We start from the raw sequence: 18097 nt of genomic DNA, 5'->3' as shown, positions 1-18097 counted from the left end.
TTCAAACCTTGAAATTGCCAGCTGCTAGCATTTAGCATGCATTTAGCATCCTTTCTGTAAGTGGGAGACCCTCAGAGGGTGTTGCTGCAGGCAGACCTCCGTAGGACCATGTCCTCCGCCCCCCCCCCCGTCCCCCCCCCTCGTCAGCAGCGCGGCTGTGAACCAACAGTTTGACTCAGGAATTAAGGAAGGGTAACCCAGAGGTACGAGAGAAAAACCCATTCAACTCACTCAAGAGATTCGACATTATGAGGTAAAAAAGAACGAGGTGAAATGCAGGAAGAATTCTCAAATCCTCAGTAAATCCAGATCAAGTGGATTCACACCGATTCTTCTTCAACGTGTTCCTTTCTAAGAGGCCCAGTCGCTCACTCAAGGTGAAGAATTAGGAGGATCCTGCAGGTCTGTGTGCAGAATGCAGACCTGATCCTCCACACGCAGGACCAACAGAGAGCTGAAAGTAGGCCGTGATGTCTCCTGCCTGGATTCTTCTGTGAATCATTGTTCACTGTTTTTTTTTTGCGATGCAAGCACAAAGTCAGTCCAACAACCTCAAAGAGAAAAGAGGCGAGCGGATGAGGAGATAAGGATGAAAGGGTACACGGGGTGAATAGGAAACATAGAAGGAGACCTAGGACCTGGCAACCATCTGCTCTGCATCTCAATCACGCAGCCGCATGAATATCAAAGCAAAGCTCGTGATGGACGAGCGAGACGAAACCACAGGGAGGTCTTGGAGATAATGAGGAGGCTGAGAAGGAAAATAATTGCACATGCATCTTTTTTTCAAAGCTGGAAGGATCTTCAGCGGCTCCATGTGAATGTGACTGATGGTGCTGATCAGCAGAGCTTTGAGCCGCCTGAGAACGGTCACATGATCCAGTGCGCTTTGCTTCTTTCTACTTTTGTAGTGTTGGGTCAAAGCCCTCACCATCAAAGGCAGGTGTGTGTGTGTGATGAGAAGCATCCGTCACACACCTTTCCATCTACTGCGAGCTTCGTTCATAAAGTCTCTTCAGCAGGATCTGATTGACAGGATCAGATCACATGTGACTATGTGTCATTTCCTGTTCTTTTACTTCTTGGTTGGTTGAAAGGAGCATCGCAGGAGTCCTGCTGATCTTCTGTTGTTCTTAACAAAAGATCTCACCCACAAGCTGATCAGCCTCACAGCTACTGTGGACTCATTATTTAGATAATGAGAAAATAAAATTACCTGTTGAAACCAACTAAATATCAATGACTGAATGTTTATTGCAAATAGAGGGATGAAAATCCACTTGGAGCCGTAATAACAGCATTAAATTAGTGAAGGTATGGGAGAGATGTCCTTTCACTTCACCTTCTCCACTCAGCCGTCCTCCCATGAACCACCATCGCTTTAATAGTAAAACCACCCTCATTATTCCCTTTATTGTAAAGAAAAGGATGAATTAAAAGGGGAGCAGAGGACCAATAAATATCCTCATGAATGAGATTGGATTCTGCTCCTTCACATTAACGCCTCCTTCCATTCCTCCTATCTGTGCGTCTCAGCTGCGTCCGGCCCATGTGACACTAGAGGACGCCATAAAAAGAGTGTTGGCACCAGAGTGTCCAGCAGCACAGGCGACAACTCATAGGGAGGTGTAATGGGTTTTAGATTTACACCTCATCATCATCATCATCATCATCCCAGTCGTGGCTCCAGGCAACGCCGACTCATCACCATAAAGTATGTACAGTAGCCCCCCCCGCTGGGAGCATGCTGTGGCTTTACTTTGTCTTTTCAGTAGAATCACAGTAGCACACACACACACACACACACACACACACACACACACACACACACACACACACACACACACACACACACACACACACACACACACACACACACACACACACACACACACACACACTCAGAACATATGGTGATATGATGAATGCCGAGGCTGAAATCATGTTGAATAAATGGATGCTGACACAGATCTGACCTCGGAGCCGAGTACAGAAATAACACATGGGCTTATTGTTTGGCCTGGGTTCATTATTTGTTCATTTCCAACACAATGCTTTAACTGAAGAAAAGCCATTTGTCTAAATGAGAGTCACAATCCCTTCTTTCTTGTGAGGGATTGGGATTTATGTCCCTTCTTTCCTTAAAGAGTGATGGAAATGATGCAGTTTGCTTCCATCACTACAGACAGCACTACATGCCATAGCAACAACACACCTACATCACATCTCCCGTACCTGCAGCCATGAATCAATCAATCAATGAATCAAACAATAAATCAAACTAAGTGATCCACTAGAATTAAGCCGCAGTGCGTTTGGACCGAGGGAAACGAAGAAAGGGCTGAAAATATCTAGCTAAGAAGTGTGTTTTTCAGCTCAGGAAGAAGGAACCATGCGGCGCCTCAAGGATGTAGAACGTAGAGAGGAAACCAAAGGGTGCAAACAATGGAAGGCAATAAAAGAGGCCAGAGAGGAAATAATGAAGGTATAAAAGAAATGAACGAATGAGGCAGAGAGGAGATACAGAAGAGTTGAACATTACTAATTAGGAACATTCAAAGGAATATAAAAGAGCTGCAAGTGGTTACACATGTTTTTTCATATAAAAGCTGTTACATTATACAGAAACAGAATGTTTTAAAAAGATAACCTTATTCCTTGAATAAACTGCGTTTGTAGTATAATTCATGAGAAAAGCAGACAAAGCAACCTGGTGGGTTTGAACATTCGCGAATCGAAGCCAGAACCCAGAACTCATGAGAGACACACTTCATGAGAGAGATTTACGTTTCCACCCGATACGACCAGCAGCAACTGGTTAGTGACCATGTGACCATGTGACCATGTGCCTTCATCTGCAGGCGCAGCGTTTAGGAGCCACTTGGTTCATAGACGTCAGTCATCTGGAGAGGTTCCACACGACCTCCAGGAGCCTCAACGTGAGGAGCAGGCCACGGTTTGACTTTGTGGATATAAATACTGTGGGATTATGTTTCAGACTAAAGCACTAAAGAACAGATACGTCAAGTTTACTGTCAAACTATCCTAGAAGCTCAGTTCAATAATGGTGGAGCGGAAACACATAGGGCTCCTATTATGGTGCATCACAATGATCTCTCTGTAATGCAACCCTAATGCGTTTGGCCAACAGACCTATTGGTGTCAATTCAATTCATTTTATTCTATTATTTCATAGCCCAAAATTGCAAATGACCAATTAGCCTCAGAGGGCTCTACAGTGTAAACAGGAGCCTCAGATAAGTGAGACATGTGGAGCACACCAGCTGCACAGAAGCTTCATTACCTGCTCAAACAGAACTGGAAGAGGTGGAAACGGAAGAAGGCACTTTTACAAAGCTGCATCAATACGGCCGCTACTCAGGAAACAACGGCAGCATGTTATTAACGTCCTGTTATTAACAACAAGTTATTACCGACCTATTATTGACGGCATGTTATTAACAACAAGTTATTGACGGCATGTTATTGACAACATGTTATTAAGGTCCTGTTATTGACTGCATGTTATTAACAACAAGTTATTAACGACCTATTATTGACGGCATGTTATTAACGGCATGTTATTGACGGCATGTTATTAACAACAAGTTATTGACGGCATGTTATTGACAACATGTTATTAACGTCCTGTTATTGACGGCATGTTATTAACAACAAGTTATTAACGACCTATTATTGACGGCATGTTATTAACGTCCTGTTATTGACGACATGTTATTGACAACATGTTATTAACAACCTGTTATTGATGGCATGTAATTTACGACATGTTATTGACGGCATGTTATTAACAACAAGTTATTGACGGCATGTTATTAACAACAAGTTATTGACAGGTTTTGACGACATGCGTGTGCACCATGGGGTTAATAACGCTGCGGCGGAGGAGACTCGATCGGCTTTGAATGGAACCGGGACGTTTAAGAGGCTTCTACTCCTCAGAGGTGGTGTTTTGGAGATGTGTTTGCGGATCTTAAGAGAACAATCTACTTAGAAACTAAGAGTTGGATCACAGGCGAAGGAACACCATTGTAGGAGGAGCCACGGACAAAATATCTCCTTCACCATGAAACCATTTGTAATAGTTGATTTATTAAGCTACAGTCACCTTAAACTGTTTGGTCTTACTGGTTTACTGCACTGATCCGCAGAAAGACTGAAACGGTCCATAAGTCCCAACGCCATTTCATGTCGCGATCAATCGATTGCTCATGTGATCTGCAGCTTCTGGGACACCATCATACAAACCCTCCAGAGGGGTTTGACCTACGTCTCTGTTGGACCTCCAGCTGCTGGCGGCGACAATGGACGGTACAGCAGCTGCTTCCTCACGTCGCTTCCTCTGTGCAGCGTGCACTCACCACTTGACATTTCAAAGTCATTTACTTCATCAACTTGGACGTCGTCCTGGAGGACAACCTGTGCTGCTCAACCTAATCCAGATCTTTAAAACATACATTTCCAGCCCTTTGAATTACTTATTTTTAGCTTTTCTACTTGTCAGGTCACACGTTCATATTGAGAGGTGATTGCTAATGAAGATTTTAACTTGATGAAGTCGAGTAAACCAAATTCTGAATGAGGGATTCTCAAAGCTTCTGAATATACAGCAAGGAGAATACTTTGGCTGGTGATTATATACAGAGCCACAAGCATCTCACCATGTTACAATCATCTCAGGCCCTACAACAGTGTCTTCATCAGGCCTGATAGCCGGTGGCGCTGCTAATCGGCCCGTCCTCAGCGTCTCAGTCATTCGGACCTGAATGTGGCGGTTTGCAGTCTGCAGGTCATGTACATCTCCTTAAATTATTCTCACATTCAGAACGGAATTTGAACTCTTCCCTGAGGCCCATGAAGCGCTTTAAGATGGTCTGAGGGTGAGGACAAGTGTCACAGCTGATGATAAAACCTCTTCATCACCTTCCATCCCTCAACGTGGGTCTTCCTCTCACTGCTGTTTTCCTGCAGGTTCTGCACCTCCCCTCAGTAAAGAGACAGAAGCGCTGGGGTCTTAAACCCCACAGTAACAAGCAGAAGAAGCACAGTAATGGATTTAAACACTAAACAGAATGCTGGATCACGTTGTTCTTTACTTTTAGGAAGAGAAACATGAGATGCACATCGTGGTCCTCCTTTGTAATATCCATGTGGGAGAACAACATCAAGCACAAGACCAGGGAATGGAGTCGGTTCCTTGTGACAGGACACAAGAGCAGGTTGATGACAAAGTGACTCATTAACAAACGGGTCACTGAGACACATTTAAAGACATTGCACTAAGTGGCAAGAAGATCCACTTGGACCAGAAGAATGCAGTGATTGTGACGCGTGAGGATGCATCGTAGCAGCTGATTACTGCTGCTCTTCGCTCATGCTGAATGTGTGAGATCTTTCTCTGAAGCAGCTTCAGGTTGGAGCGCACTGACCTGCAGCACTTCTCCTGAAAGCTTTTGGGATGTAATCATGCACGAGTGTGCACGTATAGCACGTTCACACTGGCATGCTAAGCTCAAGCAGGCACTCGGGGATGAAACCATGTCCTACATCGGTGTCTTCTGAGCAGAAGGACAGTCGTTGACATGGGCCACAACTTGACATTTGTCATTCATTTGCTGTTTCTAAGATTTACTAAAGTCACTATTTAGAATCCTACAATTTAGGAGCAATGAGAGAACAGGAAGCAAAAAGTTCACTCACATGTTGAGCCCTGAATGCAGCTTTTCAACGTATCCTTCAATATTTCCAATCTGTTGATGCCAGCATCATTTTGAGAGCAACATTATTTGACACATTAATGAACCAAATAAACACATTTCTGCCCTCCGGCGTGCTCTCACCTGCATGTTGCTTTTTTAAAATTTTATTCTTCATTTCAGTAGAAGTTTTGGACACATTATTATTTGAACTCCACATGTAAGATGGAAAAACAATGAACTTTGGATGCATCCATCATGAGAGCGATGCCAGCAGCACAAATGCAGCAGTGTGTTGCTGTGTCAGACTCAGAAATCCATACCGCCCCCACACTGCATTACTGGTGTTTAATACCATATGGGGACCAGTGCGTGAGCGCCCTGCTGATGCTGCCGACCAAAAGAGCACCAAAGAGATCAGTCCCTCTGGGTCTGTTCCCTCCGGTGCCTTCCCTTGATTGACGAGCCTGCAGCCATGCATCCATGCAGCCATGCAGCCATGCAGCCATGCATCCATGCATCCATGCAGCCATGCAGCCATGCAGCCATGCATCCATGCAGCCATGCATCCATGCATCCATGCAGCCACTGCAACACATGTCCAGAGAAGCAAGACTTTCTTTACCAAACTATTTCACACATTTGAGTCCACGAATGAAACACTTATTATTTATATTTATTTAAGACTTATTGCATCTTTGGACACGTTAGTCGTTCTTTTCAAATATCCGTTCTGTAGGTTCATGCTGCTGTCTCTACATCTAAATCATTGTAAACACAAAGGGAAGCAGGATGTGCACCGAGGAGATTTAAATAGATGACGATTTAAAACCATCACACACCTCTGATGCACACGTCTCTCACACACACACACACACACACACACAGCTGAGGTCCAGCACTCTTCTCTTGCACAGTGTAATCTGCAGGGTGAAGTCATGCACAAACAGTGTTAAGTGGAAGCTTTTCATTTCTTTGACACGTGAAGTGAAGCTCTGCTCCTTCACTAAACTGGGCTTCCAACCAGAAAAGTGAGGCTGTCTACATTTTGTGTCCCTGGGAAAAGACACTGCGACACTTGTCAACATGTCGACAACAGGAAGATCAAAAGATGAAGACTAAAGAGTCGCTCTGTGCTTCATCAGAACCATCTTCCTGCTGCTCTTAGGTGGAGACATTCGAGTCCTTGTTCAGACTAATGAGGCTGCTTTGGAGAACTTACTCATTTGGCTTTTTATGCTTCCTGAGACACAGGCTCAGATTAGCGCCTCAAGCTAATCTGCTGCTCTGGTTGTGCCCCACCACCCTCCCCCCCCCCCCCCCCCCCCCCCCGGGAGCACTCCTCGGTCAACAGGGAATTAAAGTGAGAGGAAAAGGCTGCAACGTCTGCATTCTGCATTGTGAGGGTCAGAAACGCTGCAGATTTAAGCTTGTCGGTGTATTTGGACATCTGGGTACAAATATTGCTGATAGATGTTAAACACAAATTCTAAAAGATGCATGTGCTTTACACATAAATGAACATAATCACAAAGGAAGCGGCTTAAAGTTAAGAAACTGGGAACTATTGCAATAACTGTGCAAGCGAAGGAGATAAAAAAGGCCATTGGGGAGGTTCTAGTAACAGAGTTGCAGGTCAGCATGTTACTGAATAGCAGAAGCTGTTGAATCTGGAAATCTCATTTGGAGCTCGTGCCGACCCGTTGGCACGGATTCACGCCCCCGAAACCACGTCCGGAGCCCAAAAAGAGCATGAATTAGATCGACTGCATGAATGTGCTGGTTGGTCCTTCTGCCAATGAGGTGTGACGCCTTTAAAATCCTCACAAACCTGCTGCCATCAAAAAGCTGATCACACAGCAAGGATGAGAAGGAGAGCGCCCCCTGCAGGTCACAAACTGCCAGCTCACTGCTCACCCTGCAGATGGAGAAGGGGTTTGGTGCCGTTTGAGTCCTTACTAAGAATCTCTCCTCTCTTGATTCCTGATTCAGATGAAAGCAGCGTCGATATTTCAAAGTTTCTACCCAAATGCTGGAAACAAATCCGATAAACAACAGGCGAGACCTTCAGGCTGCGACCACAAGGTCACACAGAGGTCACCTCAGCCTCTGATGAGTGTCATCAAGCAGGAATCCAGAGCCTCATTCATTTCATATCGTTGGCTGCACGACTTTCAGGTACAGAAACAAATAAGAAAGATCATCATGTGACATCTGGATGAGGAGCACGAGTTCTAAGCCTCGTGCTCCTCATCCAGCCCCAAAAAAGCATTTCAATTGTCCTTAGAGGCAACAACAGACATTTAGGTGCTATGGCAACCACTTCTGGCTGTAAGATTCCCTCAATAAACCACCAGAATTAAGCTGGTCAGCAATGTGCCCCCCCCCCCCCCTTTGAGTGCCGTTTGGAACTATTGATTTTTAAAAAATGCTATAAATGATTTTATTTCTAATCTGTTCCTACATCCAAGGTACGAAGGTATCATTGCAGGTAGGAGACCGTCTGCACAACGTGACACAACGTCGAAACCACACAACCCAACATGTAACACCTGACAACAAGAGAAGAAGAAAAGGTCATGTGACTGGGCGGTAATGAGCTGCTTAATGCAGCAGTCGGCCTCCTTACGTGGGCTGGTTGTTCTGGGGGGGGGGGGGGGGGGGCGCTGCTTCTCATTCAGACCACAGTCCCTCAGTGTCCATCAAGCTGCAGCTTTGCTCCTTCCTCCTGTTGGCACTAGCTGCCCAGAGACCCCCCCCCCCCCAGTCCAGCACTAATCATCCCCTTTTCAATGCAATTAGGCCCTTCAAACAATAATGACTCACTTCATAGTTCCCATGAACATTTCATGTTAATCAATATATAGAATTTCCAACTAGACATTCTGACCACAATGTCAGATATCTTCAAATATCCACATCCAAACATTCAAGTTAATGTGTGTTTTCTAATCTTTCTAAGTTGGAAAAAAATAATCTTAAAGAAATATATATTTATATATTCCTAAAGAGAGAATTACACAATAAACTGCAAAAATCTTTTGATCAGGATCTCAGTTGGTTGAAAATATAGATTAATATATTTAAAGGTTTGGAGGTGATCCGCTGGCCTCGTGGTTGCACTCAGAGACGTTGTTTTTTCATTAAGGACGCAGCCATTACTCAGCAGCAGCCTAATTGATCCGTGCCTTAGACTCCTACAGTAATAGCAAATTGATTGATTTACCCTCCAGAGGGAAAGCGGTGGGGATTGCTCAGCCAATAGGATCCATCGGCTTGGAGTAATGAATCACAAGAGGTGGAACAAAGGTGAGCAACGTCAGAAATAGTAGATGACGAAACGGATTTAAGGGCTAATGCAATAAAATGAATTACATCAGGAATTAAGAGCAGACGTCACAGGGCGCATCCTTCCTTCCTGTAAACACAATGTCTAAATGTCAAGTACACATGCATATACTTCTACATACACATGGACTTTTCCATCAAGCCCTTTGCTTCAATGTGTGAACAGCTTTGATAAAGCTTTGATGAGGTCAGTTGGTGGTGGAGTAACCATTGGAAGGTACAACATCTAGACTCTAGTGATCCTGCATAGAGCAGCATCTGGATAGAAGGTGTGAGGAGGAGACACTGCTGTGTGTCTTTGTGCAGGAGGGAGATTCTCAGTGAGGTTCAAGGAGAACCATCTGATGGGCCTCCTGCTGTGTGTCTCCTCCACTGTGTCCAGTTCCTTGATGTTACCTGTATCTGTGCTTCTCTTGGTCTCATGAGCCTGTCGGAGGTGTCTTGAAGTGTTAAAAAGGAAACATGAACCTTGTGTCTTTACAGTTGTGATTAACACGTGTTGACGTTTTTTTTGCTTCAATTAAACAGCCAAAAAATGCAATTATGCGGCTGGTATTCCACTCACTTCAGAGAGTTCTTTTCTCATTATCTCCTCCAGCTTCGAAGCAGCGGGTCGCTTATTAATATTAATTGAGGGTAATTTCTCTTTCCTGCTGTTCTTCAGTATCAGCCGATCATAGCGTCTGCATTCCTGGTTAGTAAAAGCCTCTCAGGAGGAGAGGGGGGGGGGGGGGGTCACAGATAGAAGACAAAATAATCGGCTACACGTCCAACACTAATGACTAAAAATTGGTATCATGGCGCCGGGTCTCAGGCTGGTGGCCATCAAGCGTTAATGGCACCAGCCTCTGATTGGATGATGTGACATGTGGATTCTCCTATTGGACCATCAGGAGACAAGCAGCATTGGATTCTTTCTACACCAGTGATCCACGCAGAGCCCGTGTCACCATGTGGCACCTGGGGGGGGGGGGGGGGGGGAGGGGAGGTAATCCCCCTCTTTATGTCGGACTTGGACCTCAGAAACCAGCTGTCAATGAATCCACAGAAAAGATATTTAAGTGTGTGAAGCCTCATCAATACAGTGATGTCACATCAGCTTCCACTGGTTGCTTGTGGGACCTTTTCTTCAAATCTTGTGATGAAGAAAAGAAAAACTCCCGATTCAACACCTAAAATGGAAAATGCCGTCTCTTTTAGTCCATTTTGTGGTCTTTTGCTGTATTTCTTGATGATTCCCTCTTAGCATCAATGGATAAAACCTTCCAACACTTTAACTGGTTAAGTTTAAGTTGGACCTCTACATCAGATGTCTCCTCTGAATTAGAAGGTGCACGTAGTCTGAAGGTTGTGTTCTGGAGTCACTGCTCTCATCGACCCGGTTCTGATGAACTCTGATAAACACGCGTCACACTGAGACCACACCTCAGACCCCTCAGTGCTCCTGTCCCACTGTAAAAGGTGCACAGGTCACACAGGTTCAAGGTCATAACCCAACTCTCCTTCAAAAACCCCCAAAGAGTTCAGCACGTATTGAACGGATTGATTATGGCATCAATAAACCCGATCACCCCCCCCCCCGAGGACCAGGCCTGACTCACCACGGTGAAGTCCTCGGCGCTGCACTCCGTCCCGCGGTAGAAGCAGGACAGCAGCATGTCCCGGATGTCGTGGCCCGTCCGGTCGTAGAACTCGCGCATGTTGAAGGGGCGGGGCTTGTAGTTGACGAAGTCCGCCCTCTCCTTCAGGATCTGCATGACGTTCTCCTCCACCATGTGCGGGTCCCGGATCTCATACCTGCACACAAAGGGGGGGGGGGGGGGGGGCAGGTTCATGGATTATTAAATCACAAGCAAAATGTAAAAGAAAAGTCAAAAGACCACTTACATAGAAACATTTATTTGGATGGAATTGAATTTGAATTTATTATGAATTATTTTAAACACAAAACTTGAACCGACCAGAAAACAGAAACTAGAACAAGAAACACCAAGTGCAGAAGAAGCATTTTGTGACGGACAGTTGGGATTAACATGCAAAGAAAGAATAGAGACTACAAAGGAGACATTTGCATATTTGCCCTGTAACTGAACAAAAGAGTGGGAATGAGAGCATGACAGCTTCCCCACACCTGGACCTGCAAACTCTCCAAATATCAAACACACATTGTTAGAAACCAGCAGCACGAGTGGCGCTAAGTGGGAGCAAAATGGCTCATTATGTAAAAGATGGGAGCTTTTCCTTCAACACAATCACGTTAATCGCTCCGCCAGATAATTGGGACGAACTGTGGAGGCTTTTCTCGTAAAGAGCAGCTTCCTACACACGTAAACCAAACCTCGATTAAAATACTTGTGCATGACAAGCACCATCGACCTCCGTCACTGACAGATGTGAATTAACCCCCATTAACCAGCGTGGCCCCCCCCGGAGCAGAGGGCCATCGGCCCAAATGATGAAATGCAAAGATTAAACGTGACTGACAGACGCTGACTGGAGGAGCCTGTCAATCACGACAGAAGTGAGGTGACAGTTCATGTTCATGTAGTTCATGAGTAATTGCAGAGAGGATAGGGTTCATAACGTGTTATTCCAATGATGTAAAGCCTTAATTAACATTTGAAAAACACAGATGAGCCTGGACAAAGAAAAGCAAAGAACCAGAGACAAAGTCTTATTTTAAACTATAATTGGTGGTAAATCTTAATGCATTTTTTTGTTCACAAGGTCAAGCTTCCTGATGAACAAGATCGTGTCCCCTGATGAATAATTTGAGTCAAGCCATGAATAGAAAATGAAAGAATAAAATTCCTCTGTGAGTCTTGTTTTCAACTGGCGACATTTTTGAACTTGTGCCCGACCAAATGAGCAGAAACCCGACGTTCCACTGCAGCTCCAGTGATGATGTTCCAGTGATGATGTTCCACTGCAGCTCCAGTGATGATGTTCTAGTGCAGCTCCAGTGATGATGTTCCACTGCAGCTCCAGTGATGATGTTCCACTGCAGCTCCAGTGATGATGTTCTAGTGCAGCTCCAGTGATGATGTTCCAGTGATGATGTTGCACTGCAGCTCCAGTGATGATGTTCCAGTGATGATGTTCCACTGCAGCTCCAGTGATGATGTTCCACTGCAGCTCCAGTGATGATGTTCCACTGCAGCTCCAGTGATGATGTTTCACTGCAGCTCCAGTGATGATGTTCCACTGCAGCTCCAGTGATGATGTTCTAGTGCAGCTCCAGTGATGATATGCCACTGCAGCTCCAGTGATGATGTTTCACTGCAGCTCCAGTGATGATGTTTCACTGCAGCTCCAGTGATGATGTTCCAGTGATGTTTACCTGCTGCCGATGGAATGAAACCAAATATTCATCGTGTGAGACGCCATGAAAAGAGCCAGCAGCTTTGTGACCGTAAGGACGTTTCAATGGAATCAAATCACCAGTGAAACCACAGACTATTCGAGACCAGTTAACTAGTTAATTACTGTGACATTTAATAACTCCTCCGAGGAAATCAGATAAATATCCGTATCTGCCGAGGAGGATTCAATATGTCGATTCCCCTCCAGCTGATGATGTTACCAGTGGAACCATTTCAACGTAGCTTCAAACATGTGATTTAATGCTCTAAACTTTGACAAACATTCATTTAACTCAACGGCACCTGGTGGAAGGTCAAATAGGAGTGTGAAGGTGAACTAATCATTATTGCTTCAGCAGCTCAGGGAGCAAAGAAAGACTCAAAGGATTAAAAACTACGATGTGCCTCAATCACTCGTCACGCTTTGTTCTGATGAGCAGATGCAGCCTGTTGTGTTGCTTATTCTGAACTTAATTGAATTGCACCTTCAGCTTTGTCTCATAAGCAACACAGAGCTGCCAGGAGAGCCCTTAAGACGCTGAATACAATCACACTAATTCTTAATATTGTCACTGCTCCCCAAAGCAGTGACAGTGAGGCGGGGGACGACTCGTTGGATGATGGACGGAGCTCCAGACCAATGGAAGATGATCTGCACCATGAGGGAGCCGCTGGCTGGGTTTGAATAATTAAGGAAGCGGAAGGTTTCACTACGTAACGTTCTACAGATGAGAGACACTAGAGTGAACACGTCTTGATATCATCTCAGGTAATTATCCAATTAGTGCTAATTGAAGTCTGGAGAGGATGAAGAGCTGCCAGGAGTCCTGATAATCACGTCTTAATGGCGGTGCACCTGTGGCGCCTTTTTAGAGGAGATCATGAAGCTGCAAACGAGGGCCACAGAGAGCCGAGGAGAACCCAAACAAATAGACAGCACATGCAAATGATCTACCACTAAGTGGACCACTTATGTCTTCTCTCTGATAAACAATCCCAATACACACCAACCGACATTTGAGTAATCAGCTTTAGAAGAAACTCCTAACGTGGCCTCTCTGTACACCAGTAACATCCTGAGGCAGCTTATAACCCTAAATGGTACATTTCAGTTCAGTTTAGAGCACGAAAGCAAAGGACTCGATTCTCTGATCCGACACACAGCAGCACGGCTTCTTTTGGAAAAGAACTCGTTTTTACATCCAAATAGAACGATTTGGGCCTCAGAAATCAACTGAATATCAAATCCAAAATGCAACAGATTCCATTATAGTGATAAGTGAAAACTACAAACTACAAAAGAAAAAGAGACTGTTAAACTGTTTGTTTCCACAGAGGAAAACAGGTTTGATTGACAGATGTGATACAGATGTGATATCGATATCTCTGCAATAATCGTATCTTCTTGCTTTTGGCTATTCATTTAGAACGTTGCTTCAATGGATGAAATGTGCAGTTTGCTAGTGAAGTTTTTTTAAGGACACATTCCCTTGTTGCTTGAGTTGCGTTGGGAGCATGTTCAAACATCTCCTGATGTCCTTGTAGACCAGGATCTCATGTTTCCAGAGGTATGTGGCATTATTAGGTTGATTTTTATTTCTTAGAACTATTGGTACCTTTTCCCTGCTGCTTCCTCTTGAGTCAAAGATGGAACCCAAAGCCCCACTGACTGATGTTTGGTGTGGTCTCCATCATTTGAGGAAACATCACATGGAGAACCCCCCCAGGCCAGAAGGAACACTCATGGAGAGGCTGTTAATCAACGCAGTGGCTTAACAAACAGTACTAATTACACAAGGATAAAGACTTGTTCACCCCCCCCCCTCCAAAGTCATTTGTGCCACTGCTTTCATTCGTCTTGTTTCCTCATTCTTGTCCACTCAGTGTTTTTCACGCTTATTTCTTCAGATTCATCTCACCTCTTACAGGAGAACCTGCTGATCCGGCACTGATGAATAAAAGAGGTGTGAGCTCATGTTGAAACAAACCCACGTGGGATCTGAACCCTACAAAACGCTCCAGAACTGCAGCGGTTCTATTTAATGCTTTTGACATGTAACAAGGACGCATAGAGGTATGGAAACAGGACTCAAGTCATTCCAGCTGCAGAGCGGATCAATACGCTAAAAATACCCAGACTAATGTGTCCGTGGTGGCATTTAGACGCTGAACATCTGTGTCTGTGTGAGGTGACCTGCTCCAGCTGTGGATGCAGAGTGAAGGACCCACAAAGTTCTGATTAACGTGAACCGAACAAAGAGGAGAAAGTGAAACGTCTAAATGATGGAAGCAACACGTGTCAAAGGGGAGGAGTCAGAGACCGAGATGTTATCACATGACCTCCAGCAGGAAGACTCACCTAAACAGGTGAAGCCTCAGCACTTTAGTCAGTGGGTCGAGAGATTTTCTAATTAAAAGGCTCCAGTTTTATTTCATTACAATAAAATAGTTCATTTTCATAATAATCGCAGTAAATCCAGTTTAATAAAGTCTCTGGTTCCTGATTGAGGTAAACACCTCTCAGCTTTCCTTTGACACCTTGTGTACCAACCAGCTACAGGTAGAGTGCATGGCAACCACACGCACACACACACACACACACACGCACATACACACCTGCTGTTGAGCAAGGCGAGCAGCTCCCCTGCGTGGTACAGGTCGTTGCGCGTCACCCGGCTGAAGCGGAAGGAGTTGAGGTTGCAGAAGGTGACGGCGGGGAACCGCATCATCGGAGCCGCCACCTCGTCCAGCTTGGTCACGTGGGGGTACTGGAAGTAGAACTGCACCCGGTCCGCGCACACCAGCACCAGCACCCCGAGGGAGCTCAGGAAGAACAGGATCCACAGGCTGCGCTTGATGCACATGCGCTCGTACGTGCACATGTGCGAGATGCCGTGCAGCGTGGACCTGCTGGCGAACACCTGGATGGGAGCCGGCGCCTTGAAGTCCACGTCCTCCGCGTCCGCCTTGAGGTCCATCGCGTCTCAGGTGATCGCAGGGAAGCGTAGAGACGCGTAAGTTCACGCCCTGCTGCGCACGTGCTCCTCGTGCAGCCCGCGGCGGGGGGGGGGGGGGTCGCGTCACCGGCAGCTGGCTAAATGCCCCCGGTTGTCCCCGAATGCATGTCCTCGGGGTTCCTTACAGGAGAGACACTTTTGTCCAAGTGCAGATGGGGGGGGCAGGTGTAGTACCTGCGGGGGGGGGGGGGGGGGGTCACAAACAGCCCCGCGTGGAAAGAAGCCAAACGAGTAAATGTTCGGCTTCGCGCATCAAAACAAAACGAGCAGGTGAGACGGAGAAAAAGATCACGTTGTTGAGGGGGAAGAAAACCAAATGTCCTTTGCGAAGCAAAAGGGGGAATCTGAGGAAACCAAAGCGGCGTAACGCGATATCCTCCCTCCCCCCGTGTGCGTGTGCGCGTGGCAGAGAGCGCGCTGCCTACACGGCTGTCCCGCGCGCTCCGTGCGCAGTCCCGACCACGTGCATGTTCAACAAATAGCGGCTGCTGTTCTCCGTCAGCTCCACACTGCGCCCCCCCCCCGGCTTGTCCTCGGGTGAAAAGCGTGCTACCCGCGTCCAATGCGCAGCGTTATGACTCCCGGGGGGGGGGGGTGATCAATTAAAATCGCCCGGTACAGCAGAGCGCACCGATAGGACGGCACCTTGTGACGAGCTGCAGCGGTGGCGTCACTTCAATGCGCGTGCGTGCGAGTGTGCGCGTCATGCTCTGAGCCGATGACGATTCATTCATACGGGACATGCAAAGTTTATTATGGGGGCCCCTCATTGAAAGGACGGTCCAACCGTCAATAACGTGCAGCGTCACGTGACGCAGAGTCACTCATATGGAAACATGAATGAATATGTATCTATACGTCAATATGTCAATATGTCACATCGTCACAGTCCGTACGACGCCAAATGGCAATTATGGGCTTATTATGAAGGATTTCATGGGTCGCCCCCCTGGCCTGCATGTAATTAAGTATATATATATAATATATATATATATATATATATGAATATATACTTTCTTCAGTTCAGTTCATCTTACCATCATTTAAGAAAATGATTTGCAATAACAGAAAACACCACATTCACTAAACATACACATGGAGGCTAAAATAAGTTTTTTTTTGGAAATATTCTGTATGAATATAAAAAAAAACATTTCTCATGCTGCAAATTCCTTTCAGATTATTTTCATTTTTCCTTTAAAAATGTGACGTGTTCAGAGCTAATGGTTGAAATGAAACATACAGGCATATTATTTCTGAGGTTTGAAACGTGTTCGTGTGTCCTTCAGCTGCAGAAAGAAGCTCTTGTCCAGCGTGAAATGGAAGCCTCCATTAGGGCAAAAACGTATTCTAGTTAATAAAAGGCTCCGTTAGCTCTCAGCGATCCTCTCCCTGTGACAACATAATACCAAGAAGACCTCAGATATGAATCCGAACCATTATGCATGTTGTATAAGTTAAAAATGTACTGTATTTGTACTAGAAAACTAATGTTAATGCTTAAGTTCATCCGACTGTACATTAATTTAAAGACAAAGCGTAACACACATTTATTGCATGTCGGTTCATGGCTACACACAGTTGTACACATTACGCACTACAGTTTCATCCAAATGTGTCACAGCCGGTGAGTGAACACACAAACGATGCCAAATGTGTCACAGGCCAGGGGGGCGACCCGTCAAATCCCTCATAATAAGCCCATAATTGCCATTTGGCGTCGCATTGACTGTGACGATGAGGCCGCCGTGGTTCTCATATTGATCAGCAGGGCTGGGAAGATGAATTCTGGGAAAACGCACACATGAAGTGGACATCACAGCCGCACAGTTGCCTGGGTGTAAGCTTTTATCATCTTAGAGGTGCGGCTCACTGAGAGGGTTCTTTGACCTTTTAGATGCTTCCATGTCGTGATGCTCCATTTGCGGATGAGAAGGTCTCTCTGTCAAAGTCCTTTCCCACTGCAGCTTCCTTGAAGGCCGCCTCTGAATAATGAACTGATTAATAGTTGTATAAGCGACGCTTTACTTTCAAACGTTCACAAGGGAAGTCAGATTTAAGAATGAAGAATTACTCAATTATACAGAGAGACTCCTCCCAAGTACAAGGTAGTAGATGCTGAAAACACCAGCGTTCAGTTGTGATTCTGTTAGAATACGACGTGCTGCTTTAACAACAACGACGGAACATCTAAGTGATGCAACCTGTTTCATCCCTTGTATTTCATACCTTTATAATGGAGAATAACATTTCCAATGTGTGGAAAACCTTTGTATCCTCAACACCGTGACATCATCAAAAGGTGACAGACAAGGTCTTTGGATGCAGATGGTCATTGGATCTAATGATCACCACCTGCAGCTGGGTGCTAGTGGCCAATAATCATTATCAGTCAAGGACGCCGCCATCGACATCAGGGGAATCTAAAGTGCACATTGTGACGTCTTGGAAGGGCCTCAGATCTGTGTTTCCTAAAGTCAGGAGGAGCTTCCTGCAGAACATTCTGAGAGCAGTAAAGACTTTGGTAAAAAGAAGAAACAATTTGTTCCTTTAGTTTCACGTCTGAAAAGCGCCGTTTTGGTGACTAAATCTAAAAGGCCACTTTGCTGTCGGAGTCCAGCTCAGATGAAGGACTTGGTGCAGTGCAATTTGC

General features: G+C 45.5%; 1 protein-coding gene across 1 annotated transcript in view; it reads right to left on the bottom strand.

The window, feature by feature from the left end:
* asic1b (acid-sensing (proton-gated) ion channel 1b) overlaps nucleotides 1–15613 on the bottom strand; it is a 70823-nt gene extending 55210 nt beyond the window's left edge. The window contains exons 1-2 of the mRNA XM_037490317.2: nucleotides 15044–15613; nucleotides 10667–10862 (exon numbers count right to left, since the gene is read on the bottom strand). Of these exons, the coding sequence (XP_037346214.1) occupies nucleotides 10667–10862; nucleotides 15044–15405 (558 nt within the window). The 5' untranslated portion in view covers nucleotides 15406–15613. The remainder of the gene's footprint in view (nucleotides 1–10666; nucleotides 10863–15043) is intronic.
* Between the last annotated feature and the right edge of the window lie 2484 nt (nucleotides 15614–18097).

Source organism: Pungitius pungitius, chromosome 8 (assembly GCF_949316345.1).
Source record: "Pungitius pungitius chromosome 8, fPunPun2.1, whole genome shotgun sequence".
Lineage (NCBI taxonomy): Eukaryota > Metazoa > Chordata > Actinopteri > Perciformes > Gasterosteidae > Pungitius > Pungitius pungitius.
Note: the sequence above shows the minus strand (reverse complement) of the source record. Positions and strands in the feature narration are given on the sequence as shown.